At 42.4% G+C, this 27,437-nt stretch overlaps 1 protein-coding gene across 3 annotated transcripts in view; it reads left to right on the top strand.

Moving 5' to 3' along the window:
* arap3 (ArfGAP with RhoGAP domain, ankyrin repeat and PH domain 3) overlaps window positions 1–27,437 on the top strand; it is an 87,631-nt gene that overhangs the window by 12,228 nt on the left and 47,966 nt on the right. Inside the window, exons 2-12 of one of the 3 annotated variants that reach the window (XM_034182251.1) lie at window positions 13,237–13,382; window positions 17,079–18,041; window positions 19,381–19,421; window positions 20,412–20,485; window positions 20,651–20,718; window positions 20,790–21,005; window positions 22,071–22,214; window positions 25,031–25,100; window positions 25,176–25,296; window positions 26,874–27,058; window positions 27,144–27,250. In XM_034182251.1, coding sequence (XP_034038142.1) covers window positions 13,321–13,382; window positions 17,079–18,041; window positions 19,381–19,421; window positions 20,412–20,485; window positions 20,651–20,718; window positions 20,790–21,005; window positions 22,071–22,214; window positions 25,031–25,100; window positions 25,176–25,296; window positions 26,874–27,058; window positions 27,144–27,250 — 2,051 coding nt within the window. In that variant the 5' untranslated portion in view covers window positions 13,237–13,320. Of the gene's footprint in view, window positions 1–13,236; window positions 13,383–17,078; window positions 18,042–19,380; window positions 19,422–20,402; window positions 20,486–20,650; window positions 20,719–20,789; window positions 21,006–22,070; window positions 22,215–25,030; window positions 25,101–25,175; window positions 25,297–26,873; window positions 27,059–27,143; window positions 27,251–27,437 lie in introns of all 3 variants that reach the window. The other 2 variants (XM_034182250.1, XM_034182252.1) reach the window with 2 other exon arrangements.

The following is a 27,437-nucleotide window of genomic DNA, read 5'->3' as shown; positions in this document are numbered from 1 at the left end:
TAATGTAAAGTCCTGGGTTTTTTTGTCGATTGATTAGTTAATTAATTGGCTAATCACGTCAGCCTGGACAAATTGCTGGATTCTGTCATCAACAGACTTCAGTGCTAATCAGGTGGTTCTTTGAGATCTGATTCAAATATTTTGAATTTTATTTGTAAAAGTGCAACATAGCACAAATTTTCGCAACACGTCTCTCAAAACTTTTTTCCACAGTTCCCATTATGTTCCCAGTGTGTGTCTGTGTGGTTCCAGTCACAGTGACGGAACAATAGAACCACTGTGTCCCACAAAAGAGCCTCTCTGTTATTTATACAGCAGGATTCCCCTGCCCATCTCTTTCTTGCTCTCTCACTCTCTCTGTGTGCTCCCCCCCACCCATGTGACCTTTGGTTAAACTGATCAGACAAATCCAGAAGTTTGAACTTCATCATGCTTCCAGAAGCTGGCTTCGCTGCAGTTCTTGAGAACGGTACCACTTGGAGCATTCAGCATCTGCTGGTCTTCACAGTGCTGAAGCATCATGGGAATTAATGGCTGACAGGACATTGACACTCAGTGGGTGGGGCGACTTGGAGAGAAGAGTTGGAAAGTTGAAATGGTTCCTTTGAGGTGCTGCAGCCCACTTCAGCAGATGGTGATCACATGACTGCTGCTGGCTGCTCAGAGAAGCTGTCATGTATTTTTGTACTCGTGCTCACGCTGATCTCATCACAATCTTTCTGAGTATTTATTAGGATTTATACAGGTACTTTTTTTATAACATATGTTTCCCACAGTAATTATACAATCTGCAAGAACAAGATGATATCAGGTTGACCGTTCTCTGTTTTACCGCCGCTTCCTGTCGGTCACTCTGCATGCTACGACACCTCTTTAGAAATAAAGTGTCAGCCTTCTCTTCACCACGGAGCTTGTTGCGTCGTGCGTTTTCACACTCGTGTCACAGTGATGCTCTGTGCATTTCTGCTGGTGCTTTTATTTTGACAAATCCTTTTATGATTTTCCGGCTTTAATATCTTTCAATATTCAGTTCATTTAGGAAATGTCACTATTTAATGCTCCTGTTATTTCATTTAACATCTTTTGACACTTTCTAACTGCAAGAAACATTAAAATACCTCAATATTTTAGTTAAACTGGTAAAAGAATCTTAAAGTTCCACACTGATTTGAGTGCCTACTTTAAATTTGATGTGTCTCCATTAGGGCTGCCACAAGTGATTATTTTAATAATTGACTAGTCATTGGTTATTTTTGAGTTTAGTCGAGTGATCTGATCATACCTAAATTGTGGCGCATCGCACCAGCATGCAGCTGTTATTTGTCTTTGAATGTTGCTATTAAAGGGTTTTTAACTGAGCACAATCAATCAGTCAACATTTATTTATAAAGCGCTTTACAGCACCGACTGGTGTCCAAAGTGCTTAACATTAAAAACACAAATTTACAAAAATAAAACACATATAATATAAAATTTTAAAACAACATAAAAAAGAACATAAAATAACAGAACATGTCACCTCCCCACTAAGTGTTAAAAGCCAGTTTAAATAAATAAGTCTTTAACTTAGATTTAAAAAGTGCTAGGTCCAGAATAGTACGTAACTCAAGAGGTAGCTCATTCCACAGTCTGGGGCCAGCTACTGCGAAAGCATGATCACCCCAGCGTTTATATCTTGACCTTGGAACATCTAAGTAAAGCTGGCCAGACGCCCTTAATGTCCTACTGTAGGTGCGCAAAGTTAAAATTTCAGACAAGAGACAAGACGACGAGTGATTAATGCCTGAATAAAGTGCATTACAATAATCAAGTCTGGAGCTGATGAAAGCATGAATGGCCGTCTCAAGATCATGTCTACTGAGAAAGTGCTTTATTTTAGGCGAAGTTGGAAAAAACTAGCTTTGACAACAGAATTTATCTGTTGATCAAACCTCAAACAGCTGTCAAATATCACTCCCAAATTCTTGACAGCTGGTTTTACATAGTTAGCCAAAGCACCAAAATTTGGTGTTACCACATTTGGTATGCCAGAGCGCTCAAACACCATGACCTCAGTTGTACCATCATTCAGGTAAAGGAAGTTTTGGGACAGCCACTGCTTTACATCACGAATACAATTAAATAATGATGACAAAGCATCACTCCCATTAGTCCTCACAGGCAGATAGATTTGCAGATCATCTGCATAACAATGAAAGGACAGGTTGTGCTGGGTTATAATTGACCCCAATGGCAGAATGTACAAAGAAAATAGAATCGGCCCAAGGACAGAACCCTGCGGCACTCCACAAGACAGATGAACAGTTGATGAGGAGACGTCCCCAATCATGACAGAAAAGCTCCTTTCAGCCAAATACGATCTAAACCACTTAAGTGCAGTACCATGAATGCCAATAAAATGTTCTAACCGGGAAACAAGTACTGTGTGATCCACAGTATATGAGACACAGGTCTAAAATTGGATAAAACTGATGAGTCCAGGTGAGGTTTTTTAAGAAGAGGTCGAACCACAGCATGTTTAAAAGCAGCTAGAACAGACCCTGATCTAAGACGAGCATTGATAAAAGTTAGGAGACCCGCCCCAACAGTATTAAAAACCTCCTTCAGCACCTTAGCTGGAACAACATCTGAAGGACAACTTGTAGGTTTTATGTGTTTTACAACATCAGCGAGAGATGCAAAAGAAATGGGCTCAAACTGTTCGAGCACAGCAGAATGTGCACGAGGAGCAGACAACTCAACATTACAGTTCTGATCAGCGTTCTGTCTGACTGATGAAACCTTGTCAGTAAAAAACTGAAGAAACTCCTCACAGGTTGTGGTTGTAGCGTCCATCAAAACAGAGGTGTGTGGATTTACAACTGAGTTTATAGTCTGAAATAACACACTGGGATGATGACAACTGCTCGAAATAATATGAGACAGATATTGTGCTTTTGCCTCCTTCACAGCCTTCTGATAGTCAGTTAGACTGTCCCTTAGAATACCCAGAGACACCTGTAGTTTGTCCTTTTTCCATTTTCTCTCTGCCTGTCTGCAGCGTTGCCTGATGACACGGGTTGTGGCATTTAACCAGGGGTCGGATTTTGATTTCCTGGATTTACAGCGCATCGGTGCAACAGAGTCCAAAATTACTGTGCATGTAGAGTGGAAAGAAGAGAGGATGTTATCTGGGAGTAATGGAGAAACCAGTCCATTCATGGCATAAAACTGAGAGTCCATGAAGGCAGCAGCAAAGTCCCCCACTGCCGAGGACATAACCAAACGGCGGCGAGAGACAGGAACAAGTGGCTTACTAGCAGATGGAGGAGCAATAAATTCAAAATAACAGGAAAGTGATCTGAAATAGCAATGTCTGATATGTCCTTAAGTGAAACTGAGAGCCCACAAGAAATAACCAGGTCCAAGGTGTGTCCAAGATTATGTGTTGGTCCATCCACAACTTGTGTTAGACCAAAAGAGTTCAGGAGGATTTTAAAATCATCAGCCAGCTGATTAGAAGGACAACAGATATGAATATTAAAATCACAATAGACCAAAAATTTATCATATTTTGGAATAAAATCTGCCAGAAACTCAGAAAACTCCTGAATAAATCCTTATTAAATTTTGGTGGACGATAAACAACAGCACAGAGCACAGGACAGCTGAACTCCATCACAAACAACTGAAGTTCAAAAGTAGAGTAGGCATTAGAAGATAAAATCGGCATTTAAAGCTGTCTTTAAAAACCGTGGCCACACCACCACCTCGACCTGATGCTCGCGGGGAGCTGAAAAATGAGCAGCCGGGGGGGGAGGAGCTCAGAAAAGGCGCTATTTTCACCTGGTTTCAGCCAGGTCTCCGTTAACAGGAGAAAATCCAGAGCACGACTGGAGAAAAAGTCATTCAAAATGAAAGTCTTACTTGTGAGTGACCTTGTGTTGATGAGCGCCACACGGACTGAGCGCACCTCAGTCTGCTGCGAGACACGACTGAGCGGGCGCAGGTTCTCCAGCACGCAGCCACGACTGCAGCTCCTCACAGGACGGCGACGCGGAAGTGGAGACCCGGCACCCCGGACAACTGGCCGGAGCCACCGGTAGCGAAAAGTCAGGGAACGCCACACGTCGTAGCCGTCATATGGTGTGAAGAATCCGGCCATGAATTGTCGTGGCGCATGTTTGCAGGAAGCAGCCAGGCACACTCTGAGCCAAACACAGACTCCGCCTCTCTTCCCGCGTCCTCTGCGGCACAGACGCCTAGGCAACACGCCAAGCGGCCGGCGTAGAAAGTCTGGTACGGACGCTAAGACAGGCGGCGGGGGCAGCCACGTCCCTGGCTGTCCGCCCGAGCCAGAAACAGCGAGATTCTCCAGCGAAGCCCGAACGCTGATAAGAGTCTGGTGATCATACACCAGGAGCGGTGACACATTCCATGCAACAAAGTGCAAAAACAATAAAAACGACAACAAAAGAAGCGAGTGCCAACGGCAGGCCACATACAATGGCGCCATCTTGAGTTCCAAGGTCTGTACGGGAAAATACCAGACTGAGGTGTTGACAGTACAGACCGAGCGAGGGAGGTTAATAATTCATTTATTATATGACTATTATTCACATAAACACATGAACTTACGGTATCGCTCGAATATGAAAGCTGCTGAAGGCTTGTAGTCAGACCGGTTCGCTTCACCTCCATGAAGAACGTCCTAACAGATGGTTCAATCTGTGTGTTTTTTTTCTGATGCTGTTTAGATATTTATGGCGTATGTTCATGTCCGACTTGGTTTTTCTAGTCCTGTTTAAAGCTTTCTGGTTTGTAACGAATGTGATACGCATTTCAGACCGATTGTCATGGTAACTTGTTGGATATAGGAAAATATCAGACCAGAAATCAGCCAACCAGAGCGCATGTAGCTGTTTATTATATCATTTCATTATTATTTTACTATGTGTTATTGTTGCTAGTATTGCTTTAATACATTCATGCCGAGAGAGAGAGAGAGCGAGAGAGCCTGACCTTCTCAAAGGCTGTATCATATTTCTTTTCCATCATTGAGATCGGCCGGGTCGGTAGTTATCTTGGTATTCTGGGTTGAACTGCCTGATCATGTCTTTGAAGCCTTGATCGCCAACCATGGACAGGGGTCCCATGTCAGTCACCAACATGTTCAAGATTGCCTCAGTCAGGATATTTGCTTGCCGAGGTGTGCATGTTGTTGTCTTGGTAACAAAGTTGTCCACTGAAGAGGAAAGCACAGTTGTGCTCAAAAGTTTACATTCCTGGGCAGAATTCTTGCTTTTTTGGGCCATTTGTAAGAAAATATGAATGACAACACAAATTTTTTTTTTCCCACTTATGGTTAGTGGTTGGGTGAAGGCATTTATTGTTAAATAACTGTGTTTCCTCTTTTTAAATCAAAATGACAAGAGAACTACCTAAAGTTTACATACCCCTGTTCTTAATACTGTGTATTTCCCCTTGAACATCAATGACAGCTTTGAGTCTTTTGTGGTAGTTGTGGACGAGGCTCTCTGATGGTAAAGCTGCCACTGAATGTTTCGACTTTATTTACATCAATTACAAAGAAATGCAAACAATATGGCACTCTATGGTAAATCTGCATGGAGTAGACAGTTCTCAAAAACTGAGTGACTGTGCAAGAAGTAGAGGAGTGAGGAAAGCCACCAAGACACCCAGAAAACCCAGAAGAAGTTATAGGCTTACGTGGCTGTGATTGGAGAAATTATGCACAGTGCAAGCTTTGCATTTTGTATCACCAGTTATCCATCTTCATGATGAAGTGGTATAGAAGAGGATTTTCTTAAAAAGAAGACCTGAAAGTTTAGCTACAAAATACCAGAAGGTACATCTGAGATGCAAGCCTGGATTTGATCTGTTTTGGTGAAAGAAAATCCTACTCTGCTCTACTCCACTATGAAGCTAAGAGTAGTGATGCAAACCAACAAACCTGAGATGTTTTGTAAAGAAGAATGGTCCAAAATACCTACAACCAGAATCCAGACTCTCATTGGAAGCTATAGGAAGCGTTTAGAGGCTGTTATTTCTGCAAAAGGAGGATCTACTAAATATTGATGAATTTTTTTTCTGTTGGGGTGCCCAACTACTCTTAGCTTTCATAGTGGAGTAGAGCAGAGAAGGATTTTCTTTCACCAAAACAGATCAAATGAAATTGGTCACTGGATCCTTAAACTCTGGACATAATAAACTCTACATGGTGGATCCTTGATCTCAGGACATAAATAGAAATAAACAAAATCTGTAGTTTTTGTCAAAAGCATTTCCTTTCAGACATTATTAGCATGAATGTCTTTCCATACCTCTGAGCTGAGCTCTTGCAGCTGGCTGTGCTTCACGTCAGGATGTAATTCATAAAGAATGTAGGACATCTCATTTTGGGAGGAAAAAAATGTTTTAGTTGATTGTAGTTTGTCTGTATTTCAGCATTTGGAAAGAGGTGTCATTTTCTTTAGATAGATAGATACTTTATTGATCCCAGAGGGAAATTCAAGGCATCCAGCAGCTTACACATTAGACAAGACACACACATTACACCAGACACACAAATAAGATTAAATAAATAAAAGAAAATAGACCACTCAATAAAAACCACTAACTAAACTGAAAATAAAAATTTTTTTTTTCAGCATCCAGTCTCACAGAATATAACGGAGGAGTAAATATAGTGTAATAATGCAGTAATAAGGAGGTAGTGCAGATGTAAACAGTACACAATATAAACAGTGTATGTTGTGCAAAGAAGTAAACAGTGAAAACATTATTGGTAGTGCAAAAAAAAGCAATAAAAGGTCTAATCAGATGTATCACAGGATTATTTTTTGCTGTGTTGGGAAGAGTTAAACAGTCTGATGGCCTGAGGGACAAAAGACTTCCTAAATCTGTCCGTGTGGCAGGACTGGGACAGCAGTCTGCCACTGAATGAGCTCCTCTGCCTGATGATGATGCTGTGCAGAGGGTGCTCAACATTGTCCATGATGGCCAGCAGTTTACTGAGGGTCCTTCTCTCTGCCACTGATGTTAGTGTCTCCAGCTTTGTTCCCAGCACTAAACCAGTTTTCCTCACCAGCCTGTCAGTCGCCCGGTGGCGATTCGCTTTGAAGTTATCAGTTCCGACCGTACTCTGTCTTGGCAGAGAGCCGCGCAGTGTTTGGAGCTGTACCAACGGAATGGAGGATGATTCTCATTTCTTTACTGCAACAAGACAAGAGTCCCATTTAATGACTTTAATCCACACAAAGTGACTCACGATTGACATATTTTAATGGCTTTGAGAGGGGTTAAGAAGCGGACTTGCCACTTCTGAAGAGCAATGAATCAAAGAACCAACGAGCCAATGGATCAAAGCACTGCTTCATTGGTTCAAGCTTCAAAGTGGAGTCACGCTGCAGAAGCAGTTGATTACAGACCCGCTGCAGGATCTGTAATCAATGTAGAGAATGATCATTCATTTTCCAGACAAACACCCTCAAAAACAGCTGCTTTGAAGGACCGATAAGGGAATCGTTAAGCAAAAAGGCTATTGATGTCGGTGGATCGAATCATTTCCTAACAATACTCAAAAAGAACCGGTTCTTGATACGCAACCCTATCCATGTCTATTTCTTCACTAATTGCACCACATTCTGTTTAGTTATTCCTCTCTCCTCACTCCAGGGTAAGAATATTTTTTTTCTCCCACACATCTTCTCACAGTGTTTTCTTTGTTTTTGTTTTCCTGTTACCGACCGTTTGCGGCCTGTGTATTTTGCCTGCCACCTTTTGGATGATCTGGCTGGGATGATGATTGACTGTGCTTTGATTATGGTTTTTGAACTGTCTCAGTGATTATTCCCTCACAAACACTGTTGCCTTGCGGACTCTGTGTAGCCAGACCTCCACTTGCTCTACCTCATTGAATAAAGACTCTTTGGCATACTCATATTTCATTTCTTGCTAAATTCATTCATCACACTCTTCTATTTCCCATTAACCACTACCATAGTCCTTTTCCCATCATGCATTTTGCATCTTGAGTGCGACATCGCTCCGCTAACAGTCTGTCCTGTGAACAGGACACACCTCTCATGGAGTATTGCACCTCACGGCTTCTTCATGTTAATAGTCCAAAATGAACCTCCTATCAAACTCTCTCTGAGGACCGTTGTAAAGCTACTGCTGGCAATAATTGTTCCTCAACATTTTTCACAGTAAAAGCAGCTGCACAGGAATAGTTTTACTGTGAAAAGGCATGAGGCATGTTGATGTTATTGGAGCTTAGTGGTATCAGTCAGAGTTTTCCTTGCAATTATTAGTAGTTGTAGTTTGTAAGTAACAATGAGTGACTGAAAAATAAAACTTTCATACCAACCTGAAACAAAATGTGAAACTCTCTGTCCCCCCCCAGACCCCCTTCATTCCGGCCTCCATCCCATCTTCCAGCTCGGTCTGTTTGGGTTGAGCATGGACTAGGGGTGGGATGGGAGGGTCCATATCCTCTGGGCCTCCATTTTTATCTTTAGCCTTCACCGGCTTCCTGCCTCTCTGTAAACCTGCCATCTGTTCTGTCGTGTTTCTTCCTCCTGTGTGGCCTTTGGCAACTTTTCCTCTCACACCAGTTTTTCTCTGAGTCCCTTCTGGGATTCTACTTTTTCTCTAATTGGCTCCTGATATTTTCAGTTAAACCTCATCTGGCACTGTTTTGGATCTGAGGACTTTTAATTTTAGAACCAGCACAGTGTCTCAGTGATCGGCACTGTTGAAGGTTCCAGGTTCCCCTCTGACCTGGTCCTTTCTGTGTAGAGTTTGCATGCTTTTCCTGTGTTCTCGTGGGTTCCCTCCAGGGTGCTCCTCCCACTTCCAAAGACCTGCAGGACTCTAACCATAGGTGTGAGTGAGCATGTGAAAGTGTTTGTCCCTCTGGCAGACTGGTGTCCTGTCCAGGGTGAACCTTGCCTCTCATTCAGTGACCACTGGGATAGGCTCCAGCCCCTGGACCCTGAACTGAAATAAGTGGCTTCAGAAGGTTGATTGATAGATAGGAGAATGATGTAAATGTAGAAAACAGAGATGGATGTTTGTTTCCTGCTCAGACAAATGAACGTCATTGATTTGTTGACTTAAGGAGCATCGTCTTCCTGTGGACTCATCGCGAGTCAGAGCTGTGACTAAACCTCAGCGTCAGACTAAACGAGCTTCACTGTCTTTATTGTTTTATTATCAGTGTCTTTGTTCCTTTATTATTAGTGTCTTCTGCCAGCAACAGAATTTTGTTTCTTGTTCCCGTTATATCGTCTGTGTGATTGTATTGAAATATCACCATGTCATCAGCATCATGTCAGATTTTGCTCTTCAGAATCAAACAGTCAAACAAGAATGCTGGTTGACTTTTGGAGAGGGGGCAGTAAATCTACTGATTTTCCTTCCAACACATTCTGGATTTCACTCTATTATGTTTAGAATCTGTAGAACCACAGTTCCATCAAATTAAGCAGGCTCATAAAGTTAGCAGATAGATTTTTAATTTTTGGTTCAAAATATTTATTGTCATTATTAACTTTTTGGAGGGTTATATACGATTTGGCACTTTAAGTCATTTAATTAATTATTAATTTATTTATTAGGATGGGTCTCCCCCCTGCCTCCACACACACACAGAAAGACTTTAATGTGTCTCATCATTCTTGCATGTATAGTCTAACTCCTCCGTCACAGACAGCAAATTTGTGGCATTTACTGGCAGATGTAGCGCTCGCCATGATCTGCCACAAACACAACATGGTTGCCGACACTTGCTGGGGTGTGGCAAGTCAGTCAAAGCACAGCCGCCTCTTACACTCCATTAACATCCCACGCACACACACACGTCTTCTGTGAACATGTGTTCCCACTGTCACCTCCCAGGGTCAGACTCTTCATCTAACCCGAGCTGGTGGGCGGAGACGCCGACAAACAAGGCTTGAAAATGTTTCACTCCTTTTTATCCCCGTGGTATGAAATCCGGGGGATATAGTGGGATATAGTGATCCGCGTGTCCGTCCATCCGACTGATTTGTGGGGCCGACGGGGAGGGGGGTGGGGGATTACTGTGTCATCTCCTGATGGCTCTTGTGCACTTTTTGCATGTGCACAGCCAGACCAGCTCATGATGTCTTGATATTTATAACTTCAGGAATTCAGAATCAGAACCAGATTTTTAGATTCAAAACCAGTTTCATTACTTTGTTTTATTGTCATTCTGAATTAGGACTATGAATGAGAAGAACCCAAAAATTTGGACAAAGAAATATTTCGCCATTGACATTTTTCTCAGCGGAAGTGTCTTCCTGATGTGTGAATTCTCTGAGCTCTAGCGCCACCACAAGGTCAAAGTGTCCACCTGTACAGTGCTTTAATTGATTGACATTGTCACTCAAATACTGATGGCTTCATTCAGCCGATATTGGCGTGAAAAATGAGTTTTAGAGCCATTAAAATGGGATTTTGTAGTAGTGGAGTTGTTAAATTTATTTTGATCTGTGATTAAATTAACCCGTCGGATTCTGAACCTGCCAGATTCTGAGCCGTAAAGGATTTTAAGTGTGTGTGTGTGTGTGTGTGTGTTTAAAGGTTGTCCTGATTTATTAAAGTCTGCAGCAGGAAGCTGCTGACTCATTACTTCCTCTGCCTTTCTGAGTGTTTGTTGACTTGTTTTTCCGTTCAGGACAAATTTTTCTGTTCCTTTGTATTTTCAGGGTTTTCCTGAGTATTTCATTCCACCGCGGAGGTCACGTGATCACCAGCCTTCTTCATCCTCAGCATCTGTTGAAGTTCGATAATGTTCATGTACCTGCAGACCTTCAGACATTTTTACTGTTACTGAGATCTTATAGTAATAATACTGTGTGATATTGTTGGATGATGTGATGATGATTATTTGTCTGAGGCAGAATTGATTGGGTTTTTTTTTTTTTTTGGTGTTTTCACTTCCTCACATCTGTCTGCAGCGTAAAAGCAGACTGAGGAAATATTTGTCTGCTGATGAGTACCACTTTAAATCATTCTATATCCGCTGTGTCACATATTTGACCTTTTGGTGTTGAGTAGACATTCCCAAAATTAAAAAATCCGGGACCAAAAAACAAACAAACAAACAAAAAGGTAGGGCCCACTTTGAAATCTGATCAACACTTGAGACTAAGATAAAGGTTTTCCATAAATATGCTAAACTCTCTCTTAATTAAATCCATTAAATCCCATGGGTTTGTTTTATTACTTCTGATAAGATTTTTTACATCATATTTTAGGTCATTTTGAACTTTTACAAAATTGACAATCAGAAATGTTGAAATTTATTTTTAATCACCTCTGGTGACTCACCTGCATCTTGGCATCTGTCCATCTGCGGGAGACGATGGTGTAGCGTCCAGTTTGTTTGTGTTTTTTTTTTGCTTTTTTAAATACACTTTTTCAATTAAATTTCAATTTATTTGCATCTATATCACGCCAAGTCACAACAAAGTTGCCTCAAGGTGCTTCACACAAGTAAGGTCTAACCTTACCAACCCCAAGAGCAAGAACACAGGCGACAGTGGTAAGAAAAACTCCCTCTGATGATTTGAGGAAGAAACCTCAAGCAGACCAGACTCAAAGGGGCGGACCCTCTGCTTGAGCCATGCTACCAAAACAATTTACAAAATGAATATACAGGAAATTTTTGTCTTTTGTTTCTGTCTGCACCTGCACGAATAACTTATCAGTCCAATGCACGAGTGACAATCTCTGCTGCATTTGTTGCACGTGAACTGTGATGCCTGCTGAGGCTGCCGCTGTCGCTCCTTCCTCCTAGCTCGTTGCTCACCAAGACCTTGGTTTCTCTCCTGCTCAGCCCTCTGTGCACCTATTGTAACAGTAAGGCGCCAGGCTGCACGGTCCTCTGCACACTGCTCCCACGTGGGCCACCTGCAGTACCTCTATAGACCCACACTTTGGGAAGCAGTGTTTTAGAGGGTAACATGGTGAATAATGAGCTGTATTTCTTTCTTTTTTTAACACTGTTTATTCAAAAAGATCGTGTCAACTCCATGTTAAATTACAACATAGTAAAATAAGGACAAATAAAGTATTCCATCCCACTGAAATAATAGGGGTACATCCTACAATATATTTCACCCTATCTACAATTGGTATATTTAAATAAATAAATAAATAAATAATACTCATACTTCAAATGAAGAACCATGAGCAAAAATAATTATGTCCAATCCAAGTAAAAAATGACAGGAGCCCACCAGTCCAAAAACAGGTCCATTTTCAAATGAAGCTTCGCAGTAATTTTTTTCCATCAGATATACGTTTTTTAATCCCTCACGCCATTGAAGAAGAGTGGGAGGTAGAGCTTTTAACCAAGACCTTGTTATCATTTTCTTTGCCACCAATAAACAAATGTAGAGTAATTGAACTTCCCTTTTGTCAAACTACCCCTTGGAGTCAGTCCTATAATATAGTAGTGAAGCTTGAATCTTCCACTGGACTGGGTTGCTTGACGCAAGGACGTTTCGCTAATATTTTGGATCAAGCGGTAAATTAAAATTTAGTATGGCTCGAATCTCTCCCTGGATCCCTAGCCAATATGATTTCAAGGAGGGACAGTCCCAAAAAATATGCAGATGATCACCAATTTGCTTGCAATCCCTCCAACACAGATTAGTTTTACTATTATCATTTTTAAAATTAATTGATGGTGTCTTAAAAAATCTTAACTTTCCTTCAAGTCCAGTGAAGTGTCAGACAGGTGAGACTGTAGATGTTTATACATGTTCGATATTATTTTAACATTACTTTTTTTCTTCAGTCGCCTTAATCAGTAAGTGTTCAATTGGCGTAGGCAGTTGTTTCAAAGAGCCCCATTCTGCACGACTGCACTATATACTCTCGCAATTGTAAATATGGAAAAAACCTGTCAGAACCTGAACCAAATTTGTCCTGCAACTGTTTAAAAGATTTTAATATCCCTCCATCAAACATTTGGTGTATAGTTATTAAACCTTTTTCTGCCCAGGCCTTAAATCCAGAGTCTATTTTATTCGGTAAAAAATCAGCAATCTTAGTAATTTTAAGTGCCTGTGAAGTTGTTAAAGGTGTACTAATTTTCTTCCTCACCTGTGTCCATAGAGCTGTATTTCTTACTGATTTTTTTGTTTTGTTTGTTTTTTTGCCGTCACCATAATGAGCCGTGAATGTGTTTTTCTTTTGCAGATGGAACAACATTGTCTGTGATGGCCGTTATTGTTCCCGGATGTGGAGGAGACAGAGCCCGGTTCAGAGCCCTCTCTGGTCGTGATGGCCTCGTTGGATGGAAACACAGCAGTTGAGACACTTCTGGCAGTGATCCATCTGGAGAGGTTAAGATCCAGAAGAAGATGTAGATATTGATAGAGGAAAAGCTGCTCTATGTGCCAACAACCAGAGTAAATGATGTGTTTGCGGAGTCGCTCTACACAGTTACAGTGGGGAAAATAAGTAGTTGACCCCCTGCCAGTTTTGCAGGTTTTCCCACCTACAAAGAATGGAAAGGTCTGTAATTTTTATCGTAGGTACACTTCAACTGTGAGAGACAGAATCTAAAAAAAAAAATCCAGAGAATCACATTGTATGATTTTTAAATAATTAATTTGCATTTTATTGCATAAAATAAGTATTTGAACACCTACCAACCAGCAAGAATTCTGGCTCACACAGACCTGTTAATTTTTCTTTAAGAAGTCCTCTTATTCTGCACTCTTTACCTGTATTAATTGCACCTGATTGAACTTGTTACCTGTATAAAAGACACCTGTCCACACACTCAATCAATCACACTCCAACCTGTCCACCATAGCCAGGACCAAAGAGCTGTCTAAGGACACCAGTGACAAAACTGTAGACCTGCACAAGGCTGGGATGGACTACAGGACAACAGGCAAGAAGCTTGGTAGAAGACAACAACTGTTATGATTATTTATTAGAAAGTGGAGGAAACACAAAATGACTGTCAATCTCCCTCAGTCTGGGATTCCATGCAAGATCTCACTTTGTGGGGTAAGGATGATTCTGAGAAAGCTCAGAACTACACAGGAGGACCTGGCCAATGACCTGAAGAGAGCTGGGACCACAGTCACAAAGATTACATTAGTAACACATGATGCTGTCATGGTTTAAAATCCTGCAGGGCAGCAAGGTCCCCCTGCTCAAGCCAGCACATGCCCAGGCCCATTTGAAGTTCACCAGTGACCATCTGGATGATCCAGAGGAGGCATGGGAGAAGGTCATGTGGTCAGATGAGACCAAAATAGAGCTTTTTGGAATCAACTCCACTTACCATGTTTAGAGGATGAGAACAACCCCAAGAAAACCATCCCAACCGTGAAGCATGGGGGTGGAAACATCATACTCTGGGGGTGCTCTTCTGCAAAGGGGACAGGACGACTGCACCGTATTGAAGGGAGGATGGATGGGGTCATGTATTGTGAGATTTTGGCAAACAACCTCCTTCTCTCAGTAAGAGCATTGAAGATGCGTCATGGCTGGGTCTTCCAGCATGACAATGACCCCAAACACACAGCCAGGGCAATTAAGGAGGGACTCCATAAGAAGCACGTCAAGGTCGTGGAGTGGCCTGGCCAGTCTCCAGACCTGAACTCAATAGATCTTTGGAGGGAGCTGAAACTCCAAACCTGAAAGATTTGGAGAAGATCTGTATGGAGGAGTGGACCAAAATCCCTACTGCAGTGTGTGAAAACTTGGTCAAGAACTACAGGAAACGTCTGACCTCTGTAATGGCAGACAAATGTGTTGTGTGGGCCGCTGAAGAGGAGGTACTGTTGGTCCACTACCAAAGGGCGCCCTGCCTGAAATGCGGGCTTCAGGCACGAGAGGGAGCTGCCGCCGCACAAGAACAGCCGGAGGAGACAGCTGTCACTCATCAACTGTGACAGCTGTCACCAATCACCAGGTCATCAACCACACTATACAAGCCGGACGACATCTCCACCTCGTCGCCGAGATATCGTCTACCTACGAGGTAAAACTCTCAGCCATTATTGTGCCGAACGCACGTAATCTGTTCTTGAAACTTTTGCAGACTTACCTGGTGATTACTCGCAGCTGGAGCTGGGGTTTGCGGATTGTGGAGGACTCGACGCTCTTCACTCCTCACACCAAACCTGATAAGTAGTTATTCAGGCTCTGCACGAACTGTGTACTTGTTTCGGAGGTGGAGGTGTCTTTCCCACCTTAACAGAAACTATTGTTCCAGCTGACTGTTTACTGGGTGTGTTTCCACACACTCATTATATCTGTTTCTCTGCTTCCTGCCAGCAGTACCAGATCCGACAGTCGGAGATGGTGACCACCTGGGGACTCAGGACTTGGCGGCTCCAGTATCCTTCGGGTTCGGTGGCAGTGGAAATCGTGTGGGATCCGGTTCTTCTCGGGACAGACGTCTCCTACCCTCAAGCCTGCCCACACGTCACCTTGTACATTTTGATTGTAACCCAAATTCTGTGTTTGTCCGTATTCTCGTTGTGCACATTTCACAACAGTAAAGTGTTGTATTTTGGCTCATCTATTGTCCGTTCATTTACGCCCCCTGTTGTGGGTCCGTGTCGTTACACTTTCCCAACAAAATGTTTCTGTACCAATTGTTAAACTCTGTTTTTCTAGGGGGTCAAATACTTATTTTATACGATAAAATGCAAATTAATCATTTAAAAATCATACAGTGTGATTTACTGGATTTTTTTTTTTTTTTTTTTTTTTTTTTAGATTCTGTCTCTCACAGTTGAAGTGTACCTTCGATAAAAATGACAGATCTCTCCATTCTTTGCAGGTGGGAAAACCTGCAAAACTGACAGGGGGTCAAATACTTATTTTCCCAACTGTAACTGCCAGTTGCTGCAGTAACTACAGATAACCACCGTTCCCTGTTTACTTGGGCAACGCAAAAATGAAGTCTAAACCCAGCAGATATGGGTGTGGTCTTCTCTTTTCAGTGATGTCACAGGTTGTCGGATTCTGTACCTTGCAGAAATGTCCTGGAAGTGGTCTGCTACAAGCACATAATCCGACCTCCTTATTATTTGCTGACTGTTAATGGTAACAGAGCCGATCTTTCATTCCAACAACATATCTGAGGCTGCGTTTCACATTTCAGTAACCATAACTAGCTGCTCATGTGAGACCTCTGGTTACATAGAGAAACCCTTCAGCATGTTGCAGGACTACCTCAGGTTCTCCATATAGTTGGATATACCCGGAACCGCTTTTCTTCTCTGGGCTCCTTCCAGATGCTGGATGTCATCGCTTTGTCTATAATCGCCCTGAGAGAGGAAACTTGTTTTTGCAGTTTGCATTGGTGATCTCATGGGATCAGTACCCAGAGTTCGTGACGACATATGAAGGTTGCCTGTGGTCCTGGAGCTGTGTAGCTGGAAGGGTTTTCTAAGTCAAAGTTGTTTTCCAGGATGACCCTTTCAGGTACACCGCTCCAGGACCACGGGCAGACTAATTGTTCTACAACTAAAAGGTGGTAGTTCATAATTCCTCAAGGGGGTTGTCGCGGTAACATTGGCAAGTAAACTACAGAGATGCTGTTGTGCAGAGTGTTAAACCTCAGAACAAAGCATCATATAACTGAAATACTAGTTGTGGAACAAAAAATGTAAATGAAAAATATTTCTGTGTAGTTTGTTTTCAGTATTTTGTGTTCCAAAGTGTTGAGGTGAACTGTCCTTTTCCTTAATGCTGCAAAAGTGTTGGAATAGAACTAAGCAGACTTTAAGGTGTTGGTGTTTATTACATTGTGTGCTACAGCCTGAATTGTTATCATGTAGCTTACTCACGCTCAGTGACTGTATGCTATTGTGCTAGTCAGCAATCATTCAACAAAGAGTTTGAACAAACAACCATTCGGGTAAGGAAGGTCTTAAATATGGTCTTGGCCAACACAAGCAAATCATCTGTTCTTTCTTGTTATTTTTGTTGTTTGTAAAACTCAAAGCTTCCTGGACTTCAGAGACCTTTGGATTTTTAAATGTGACTAACTTGTCTCCTTGTTGAAGGTACCTGGACACCTTCCTCCAAGCCGGCCTGCTGTTAGCTAAAGACTTCACACACTTGGATCACGATGCTTTGGTGAGCCTGGGAATAACTGCTACAGGACACAGAAAGAGGATATTACGTGTGGTCAGTCACATGCAAAGAACTCATGACCGAACACGACCAGTAGGTCAAAGAACCAATCAGGAAGCAGCGGCTGAGCTAATGTGGGACTGCTGTCAATCTCTCAAGAACACCTATTTGTCTGAAGGAGGTTCAGCAGTGGGATCAGTTCACATTGAGAAATCCCAAAGCAATTCTTCTCCTGTCTCTGATGCCATGGCAACAAACCTGAGTTCTGTAGATATTAACAGCAACAACACGGTGAAAACTGTCCACAAACCGGTTCCCAAACCCAGAACTGTTTTCAATCGACGACGGACAGCACCAGTCCAGTTCTGTCCAACCCCAGACCCTGTGCTGCCACCGCCAAGGAGGCTTTCCCAGGAATCCATCTGTTTTACTGTTTTGGAGGACTTGATCTCAGGGGACATGTTTACATCTGATGATAACCTGACGCCTGACAAAACCAAACCGTTCAACCAAAACCAGAATTGGGTGGAAAGGAGGCTGAGTCATAGCTTAATTTTATCAGAGTCAGACGGACCTTTGCCTCCTGTTCCTCCGAGGCTGAACCATGGCGTCACCTCCACCATGTTCCAGAGTTCTCTGCCCTCGTTGGTTTCTTCACCTCCGTTGTCTCCACAAGCTTCTGTCCCTGCGTATCTTGACCACAGCAGGGATTCTGGATCCTCACCTTCTGCTTCACCCAGGACCAGCAGCATAGAGATGGTCTCTAATGACATCTACTGGGGAACGTTACAGGGCTGTACTGCCCCTGGTGGAGGTAGGAGTTACTGCAGTTTGCAGTCACCTCCTCCAGTCCTGCCAAGACAAACGCTGGAGAAGAACCTTGAAAGAAACAGGTATGTCTTTGTTGTTACGATTCCTTGGGCTAAAAGACGAGATTTATTGTGAAACGTCAGCCGGTATAATTGACAGCGTATGAAGATGGCTGACACGCCCCCTGCAGAAGCTACACACTTGGAAGTAGATTTTGTGCAGTTGATCAGTGTGGGCTTTGAACTGACTGATTTCGTAAATTAAGTTTGAGCACTGGAGTGAACAGCGGGAAGGTACCTTGGCAGTTAGCTGTGTCACAGAATCCATGTTCACAAAAAAGACTCATTAACCAAAGAGGGACATTTAACTCTTCTGAAAAGACAAAAAAAATGTGTCAACCAGGACTGGAGACCACAAAGTAATTGGAGACAGAGTGCCAGTAGCTAGCTAACTTGCTACAATGGAGTAGTGACTTAAAAAAGAAAAGAATGGTTTTTGGTTATGGTGGTGAAAACCATGGGGGAGGTGATGGTCTCATGGTTAAGCGGTGGGCTTGAGACCAGAGGATCCTTGGTTCAAACCCCACCGGGCTGGAAGTCACTAAAGCCCCGTTTCCCCCGAGGAGTCCAGGTTGGTACAGCATGCTGTCTTGTGTGTGTTCCACATCCAGATGTAAGAACAGGTACCAAAATAACTGACCCGCACGTACCATTTTGTCATCACCCTTCTGCTGGTGTCCCAGAATTATGGACCGGTTACAAAAGGGAGGCGCTAACCCGCTGCTCTCCACTGATTGGCTGAAAGCTGCAGTCCTCATGTGAACAGTTCAGACTCTTTCATATATTAAAACCATTCACACACAGAGTAAATATAAAGTCTTAATCTGACCTCTTGGTTTCAGTCAGATTCATCATCACAGCCTGACGAAAACATACCCACATAAAGCCTCCGCCTACCAAACAAATGGATCCTGCTGATGGTGGAAATAACCATTCAGACCCATATCACACTGTGGCGTACCGACCCGGACTGCTCACTGGAAACAAGACACGTCCTTAATCCCCAAGTTGATCCCGGTGTGTAGACACGTCCTTAATCCCCAAGTTGATCCCGGTGTGTAGTTGAGCGCCTTGTGTGGCAGCACCCTGACATGTCTGTCTGAATGGGTGAATATGAGGCATCATTGTAAAGTGCTTTGTGTTTCTGATTGAGATGGGAAACGTGTGATGTAAATGTAGTCCGTATGCCGTCGTGTGGCGAAAGAACCGCGCGGCCCGTTGTAATGAGATTACTGAGAGGTGACCAGATGGTTGAAGTGACATTTCTGTGGATTGTACTCACTCCTGATCATAATCCGGTTGCTACAGTATTGATTAATATCTCGTCTTTTCTTCTCTTCTGTGTGTGTGTGTGTGTGAACAGTTGCGGCACTTTGAGTAACGATTCTTCATGCTCGGCCAGAGGTGAGCTCAGCCACCACTTATTCCACATGACACTCACTAAAATTCAGGTTTGTCTGTTTGTTTTATTTGACAGTTTAGATTCCTGGATAAATATATCAATCAATAGAATTCTTTTTAACTGCTTGAATGATTAAATCTTTATTATGTATCAGTTTTTAAAGCTGTATTTTGATATTTTGCAGTGAGTTTTTGATCACTTTCTAATTTGACTTAAACTGGTTTAAGCTGCTATAGAACTCCTTCAAACATGTTCTAAACCGATTTAAATCACATTGGCTGATGTAAACCCTGTAAAAAAAAAATAAATAATAATAAAATAATAAAATAAAAAATAATATAAAAAATAAAAAAATAATAAATAATAAAAAAATAATATAAAAAATAATATAAAAATAATAATAATAATAATAAAAAATAATAATAAAAATAAATAATGTAATGATGTAAACCCTGTGTCAAAACAATTTAAACTGCATCATTTTGTCCAGTTGGTTTTTGCTCATTTTAAGGCCAAAGATAATCAGATTTTTTTCTTTCATTGTCATAATAAACTGGATGATTTCTAACGGTTTTGATCATCTGACTATCTCAACACTTTTTCAGGGTTTTGGTGAAATAAACAGTTTAAAGTTGTCTGAGATGGGAAGACTTTGTGAAGACTCAGAAAACTGTTATAAATATCCAACAGATGCAATGAAACGTAAAAGATGAATATGGCAAAACAATGAGGTTCTGCGGTTTGTTATAGCGCCACATACAGGCTGTTATCTGCATCTGTCTAATGTCATTTGGCCGTGTAAGTTTTAATTTGTTCATATCTCAAAGTTAATGAATGAGTAAATGAGTTGAAATCCTGACCAGCCCAGTTCTTGGGTTCTGGTTCAGGTTTGATTTCTGTGGCTTGACAGACAGACGAGGCGTTCAGGGTTCCACCAGTGCTGCAAAACATTACTCAGCTTTCGTTCTTCTTTTAAATTGCAGTTTCGACGGATGACCCCGAGGACGAGATCACGCCTTACTGTGAAACCGTTTTCCAAACCCGGAGGGACCACCAGCTCAGCGAGGTGAGAACCATCGAGTGTGGAAAGATGAGCGCTGAAAATATCCACATTTATGAAAATTACACAGAATATTTTCAAGTTCAGTATCAAATCAAATAGTTGTTGTATCACTTATTATTGTTATAGCAGATGTGTGCTCATTTAAAGGATGTTTTTCCTCATTTCCAGGCTGAAAGTGGAAAAATGGTGGGAGAGGACGCGAGTAAGGAGAAGGAGAAGGCCGCCGAGGCTCATGGGTAACGTCTCTGTGTGCGTCTGATGTCAGTCCTGCTTTCTGAAATGTTGCAGCTGAAACGTTTGTCTGCAGGTCATACAAGCTGTCCTGGGCCAAGCATTTCTCTCAGGCCGTGCACTGTGGCGAGGCTCAGGGTTATAGCACCGTTGGTGAAGCCTTGCCGCTCCGCAGCTTTCCCCCCGAGGCCGACGATGACCTGACCATCTCTCCCTACGCCAGCTACACCTCTCTGAATGAACGGGCGCCGCCTATCATCTGTGGCTGGCTGGACAAGCTGTCGCCTCAGGGGTGCGTTTGAATCAGTCGTACTAGGTCATAGAGCTGCTCAGGGATTGAAACTGACAAACTTCTGGTTGTTTTGGTAAATGCTAAGATGTGACCCATTTTGATGCTCAGGAAAGATCCTCGACTGGTTATTATTTCTGTTCTTGAACTTGTAAAATGTAATGTAAAAATGAAAAACGGATTTTGCAGTTCCTCGAGGTTTTCGCCTATTTTGGCTTTAATAGAATTTGCTGCTTTAAGCCAGGTGTAATTATGGTCTGATTGTTTTTGGGTCGAGCTGGGCTTTTCTCTGATCCGTTTTGTTTCATATGTAACTGAAATCAGTTTGGGTCAGACCACTGGACTTGTGTCTGATTTGGGACAGGTCTGAAAATCTTTGGTCTTAGCTCATGACCTCTTTGCTCATGACCTTTTTGGGTTGAGTCTCATTATGGTCGGGTCTAGTTTGGGTCTGGTCTCATTACCATCAGGCCTGTTTTGGGTCAGGTCTCATTTTTGTTGGGTCTGTCTTGGGTCGGGTCTTGTTAATGTCTTGTCTGGATCCAGTCTCCTTAATGTCTGGTCTAATTACTGTCTGGTCTAATTACTGTCAGGTCTGGTTTGGATCCGGTCTTGTTACTGTCAAGTCTGATTACTGTCAGGTCTGGTTTGGATCCGGTCTTGTTACTGTCAAGTCTGATTACTGTCAGGTCTGGTTTGGATCCGGTCTCGCTACTGAACATTTAATTTCATTTAACCTTTACTTAACCAGGATAATACTCATTGAGATTAAAAATATAATTTTCAAGAGTGTCCTGGCCAAGAGGCAGGGCAGAGTTACATACACAGTTACATTTACACAAAAACACACACTTAAACAAGATAATACAATAAGGTAAAACATCTGCAGGTCAGAGACTTTGTTTCAAAACTCAGCCGGAGTGATTTAAAAGTGTTAAGTGGAACTAGTTCTTACTGGGGTTCTGTTGGTCCAGAGGCTTGAGCGTGTTCAGACAGTGCTGTTCCATTTATCCTGATGGTCTCATGGAGATTTTCACCTGTTTTTCATGTATATGTTGTATTTCCCAGGGGTCAAAGGTCAGTGCTGACTGTGCTGCAGCTCCTCCTCCTCCTCCTCTCTCCACCCTGTGTCTCCTCCCTCCTGAGGAGCTGCCTCTTTCTCATCACATCCTCGTCTTCTTCGTCCTTTGCCACCTCTTCATCATCCACTTGGTGTGTCCTTCCTTCCTTCCTTCCTTCCTTCCTTCCTTCCTTCCTTCCTTCTTTCTTTCATTCCTCGTTCTTTTCAGAGAACAGACACATGTGACTTTCTCATTTTCCTCCTTCCTGTTTCTGTTTCTTTACCTGCCACTAGGGGGCGGATGCCACAATTTAGTGATTGTCTCGAAAGCAGATAAACACAAAAACACTGTGACCCCTGTGGCCGACCGAATGGTCCCCCTAAAAATCGGTCCCCCCGATGACGCGGTTCACTGATTATCACCTTGTTTCTGCTTCAAACTGCCTCCATAGACTCAGATGTCCGATGATTGACTCAGAGAGGTTGAAAAGAAGAATATAGTCGGCAGTGTGTTTCTCGATTTCTCTGCTGCTTTTGATGTCATTGACCATGAATTGTTACTGAAAAAACTTGCTGCTTATGGTTTTGAGCTATCAGCCCTTACTTGGTTTTATATTTATCCATCTAACAGGACACAGACAGTGTTTTTTTTTAATGGCAGCTTCTCTGACACCAGGAGTGTGTGAAGTGCCACAAGGGAGTTGCCTTGGTCCACTATTATTTACAATTTTCACGAATGATTTACCATATACTTTTGATAAAGTTAGTATAGTGGTGTATGCAGATGAGTCAACCACACAAGCACACTCACACAGTGATTTAGAAGCTGTTTTAAATATTGAACTGCACAAGGTAGTTAACTGGGTAACATCCAATAAGCTAGTGTTAAATACAATAAAGACTAAGTGCATGATTATTGTCCCCAGCCCTGTTATTATGAAAAATCCCGCATTAAACATTAAAATTAATAACATGAGAATAAATCAAGTACATGTGACTAAGCTGCTGGGTGTAATGGTAGATTCAAAATTATCATGGAAAAAACATATAAATAATATTTTTGTAAAAAAGGGCAGGGGTATATCAATTATGAGAAGACATGCAACATTTTTAAGTTGTACAACATTGAATTATGCTATTAAAGCATTACTATTAGTATACCTGGACTATTGCCCAGCAGTTTGGTCAAATGCCTCCGGAGAAATGATAAATAAATTACAGATTATTCAAAACGGGGCTGCTTGTATAGCACTTAAGTGCAGTTATGGGACTAACATCATTACAATGCATAAAAAATTGAACTGGCTGTTAGTTAAAGACAGACTTTTATATTCACTGATTATTTTTACCAGAAAGATTATTGTCACTAAGTTACCTTGTATTTTGTTTAGGAATTTTTCTTTCAGTTCAGAAAATTGTAGATACATAACTAGACATGCTGTGGTGGGAAACTTTACGCTACCTGTAGCCAGGACTAATGCCATAAAAAAAACAGTCATATTCAGGGGTATGAAGGAATGGAATTTATTACCAGATTGCATTAAACTCACTTCATATGAATGTTTTTTTGTTTTTTGTTTTTTTTAAGGAACCTCTAAGGCTGCATCTGTTGGTATGACAAGCATTCTGGGTTTGACTTTTGATCAAGTATAGACATGTTTTTTTGTGTATAGAGACTGGCCATGTGTGATGATTAATTTAATTTGATTGGAAGACTAGCTGCAGCTTTGCTACAGCTAATGGGGAGCCAAATCAATACACTAATAAACTAATCATCTATCTCAGTGACAGATATCTGAAGCTTTAGTACAACAGTCATTTCCACATAAATTCATTATTTCATCATAAAAGGCGGCAGAAGCAATCACAGCACCACGGCTAAACGAGCTGCTAGCTGATGCGTTCACTGCACATCGGACATTTCAAAGCGTCACGGAATTTCGCCTTGTTTCTGCTTCAAACTGGCTTTAGAATGATTTAAGAGGTTTGACCTTTATCATCTGATGGTTACTAATCCCATTAATCCATTTGATTGCTTTGGGTGAAGAGAGTCCGTCTCAGACGAGCTGCTGTGGTCCGAAATGATGCATGCGCAGATGCAAAAGGCAGACCGATTTTTAGGGGCAGACCGTTCAGTCTGCAACACCCCTTTTACAAAGGTGACCTGGCCAACAAAAGGCAGCAGCACATGTCATAATAAACACACGTTAACAACATGAGAACATTAATGACAAATAAAATACAAGGAATATACAGAGAATAAAAAAACAATCAGTTTGCTCATAGTAACAATGTACAGGATAAAACAAATTAAAATTTAGAAACACAGACACTGGGCTAAAGAATTCCATTCCCAATCTCTTACAACAGAGCAGAAGGCGTTTAAAGAAATTAACCCAAACTGTTTCAGTTCAGACTGGAGGACGTTCAGATCAGAGGGAGCAGAAAAACTAAAAGCGTCCTTTCCTGTTTCAGTGCGAACACGAGGTACACGAAAACACAACATGCCAATCGAGCACAGAGCGTAACGGCCCGAGGTCTGTGTGAGGTTTAAAGCTGTGCTGAGGAATCAAAACCTGAGGTCCATCAGGACCTGGGGTCCATCTCCTGGTGACACCACAGTGGTGTTGACACAGTGACACCATAAAGGAGATGTTCTGGTGTCTGCAGAGATGATTTAGTGATAATCTGCCCCCTGGTGGATGCACCTTTTAATCATAAACTCCATGTAAAAGAAGCAAGAAAATGCAGTTTGCCACATATAAATTTGGATTAAATTCTGGTTATTTTAGTTTCCTGTTGAGGCTTATTACAGTTAGAATCAAATAATAACGATGAGCCCAGTTTGAATTTGAGGGTAATTCAATCCAAATTAGAGAAAATGTGAAGTGTGTGCTCTGACATGGTTGAAGGACCAAACCCATGTCCAGGTGAAATGACCCGTTAGTGTTTTTTTTTTATGTTCCAGGAACTATGTTTTCCAGAAGCGCTATGTGAAGTTTGATGGCAAAAACCTGATGTACTTCGGCAGTGAGAAGGTACGAGTGTCCAGGGTTGCAAGAGATACCAGGGTTGGATGTTGTAAAGACTTTCTTGACCTCTGTCTGTTTCAGGACGTATATCCTAAAGGAGTGATCCCATTGGCTGCCATGCAGATGACCCGCCCAACCAAAGACAATAAGTTTGAGATTGTGACGAGTCACAGGATCTTTGTTTTCCGCACCGAGAATGATGGTAAACATTTCTTTCTCTTTTCATAGAAAGCATAACGAGAACCTCGGGTCGGGGTACTGCAGGGGTTTGTGGGGAGACAGAACAGACTGGGGGGGTAATCTGTCACTCAGTCTGGTGATTCTGGTCTGATCTCAAGCCTTCTTTGCAGAGGTTAGGTGGGCAAAGAGGTTTTGAGGAGAGTTGGCTGTCACTGTGATGATGTTGTAGAACTTTGTGATGCTGCAGTTTTATATCTGACCTGTAGGTGGCTCAGGGGACTCTGAGATTCTGGTCACCATTTTAAACACATGCTTGATGACTGGGTTAACCATACCGCAGGTGGTCTTTGTGGTTCTGGTGTAGAATATGGACTGGATGGGAAATGTTCAGGTGTTCACATTTGTTTGTTTTTTTTACATGAGAATCTTTTATGATGCTGGGAATCTGTACAGATTGTGGTAACATTTAATATGATGTTAATTTAAACAGTCATAACTAAAATGTGTTCAATGGGATACTGTTGTTAGGATAGATCTATATTACTTTTTTTTAAGTAATACAGCTGTACGTAGCTGTATTGATGATACACAATTTTATTTGTACGTATCACGTGTGATTGGTCAGTATAGTTTATGTGATGTACATTTTTATTTCTTATCTATATGTAGGTCAAAATTACATTTTTACATTACATTTTACAATTAAATTTTGAAGTGATATTAAACATTTTCTCTGGTTCCAAAATATTTATAATTGTTTATTTAAGATGATCATCGTATATGCATTTTCTAGTTGAAGTAGAAAAAAAGAAAATGCTTTTAACATAACTGGTATTCATCCTGGGACTTTTGGCTCAGAAGGCCAGTGTCCTTCCACTAACGCTGTACAAGGGTCACAGCGTGAAGTTATCATACGTACCACACATGAATGCGGGGAGAATCGCATGTTGTCTGAGCGGATACGTACGGGGAGAATCGTGTGGCGCGGATGCCAATACGTACGGGGAGAATCACGTGGTGTCAGCGCCGATACGTACGGGTAGAATTGTGTTATCGACGCCGATACGTACAGGGAGGATCATGTGTTGTCGGCTCCGATACGTGCGCGGAGAATCAAGTGTTGTCGGCTCCGATACGTGCGCGGAGAATCGCGTGTTGTCGGCTCCGATACGTGCGCGGAGAATCGCGTGTTGTCGGCTCCGATTCGAGCGCGGAGAATCGCGTGTTGTCGGCTCCGATACGTGCGCGGAGAATCGCGTGTTGTCGGCTCCGATACGTGCGCGTAGACTCGCGTGGTGTTGGCGCTGATACGTACGGGGAGAATCATGTGTTGTCGGCCCTGATACGTGCAGGGAGAATCGCATGTTGTCTGCACGGATACGTACGGGGAAAATCGCATGGCGTCGGCACGATACGTACAGGTAGAATCGTGTTGTCGGCGCTGATATGTACGGGGAGAATCGCGTGGCGTCGACACCGATACCTACAGGGAGAACCGCGTGTTGCTGGTGCGGCTACGTGTGAGTACCCTCCCAGGTGGCTGAAGCTGGTCTGCACCTTGTTTTTGTTCACACGTCATGTCTCTGTGTTTACTGTCAGTGTTAAGGCGTCGTTGGGTTTCGACACTGCAGGCGCACATCAGAGAGCAGCTGGTGTTTGGTCGCCGATGTTTTGGACCCGGGTCACACTGCCAGAAACACGGAGCGCTGGAGCTGAAAGGAACCAAATCCAAAGTCTACGCCGCTGTCAACACGGAGCAGATCTGGCTTTACAAGAGTGAACGCGTGAGTGGTGAAAAACAAAAACAACTTTTTGTCTGCAGACCGGTAGTCCAGGACGTGAGTCTGACTAACTCGGTTGTGTTTTCAGTCTTTTCGTAATGGAATCGCCATCACTGTGATCGAGGCTCATGGAGCAACAATCAGAGATGGGAAGCACAAGAGCTTTGACCTCATCACGCCGTACAAAACCTTCAGGTAGCGTTCTTATTGTTCCAGCGAGGATCGGCTCGGTTCTCTGCATCCAGAGCTTAAGTCCTTGTGTTTATGGTGTAGAGACGCGTCTGTGGCCTGAGCAGTTCAGACACGCACCACATACGTTAGTCAGCGTTCCTGCGTCAGAGTGCTTGGAAAAAATCGTTGGAGCTGTAACCTGGGCAGATCT

The sequence above is a fragment of the Thalassophryne amazonica genome, chromosome 11 (assembly GCF_902500255.1).
Source record: "Thalassophryne amazonica chromosome 11, fThaAma1.1, whole genome shotgun sequence".
In the NCBI taxonomy this organism is placed as follows: Eukaryota; Metazoa; Chordata; class Actinopteri; order Batrachoidiformes; family Batrachoididae; genus Thalassophryne; species Thalassophryne amazonica.
Note: the sequence above shows the minus strand (reverse complement) of the source record. Positions and strands in the feature narration are given on the sequence as shown.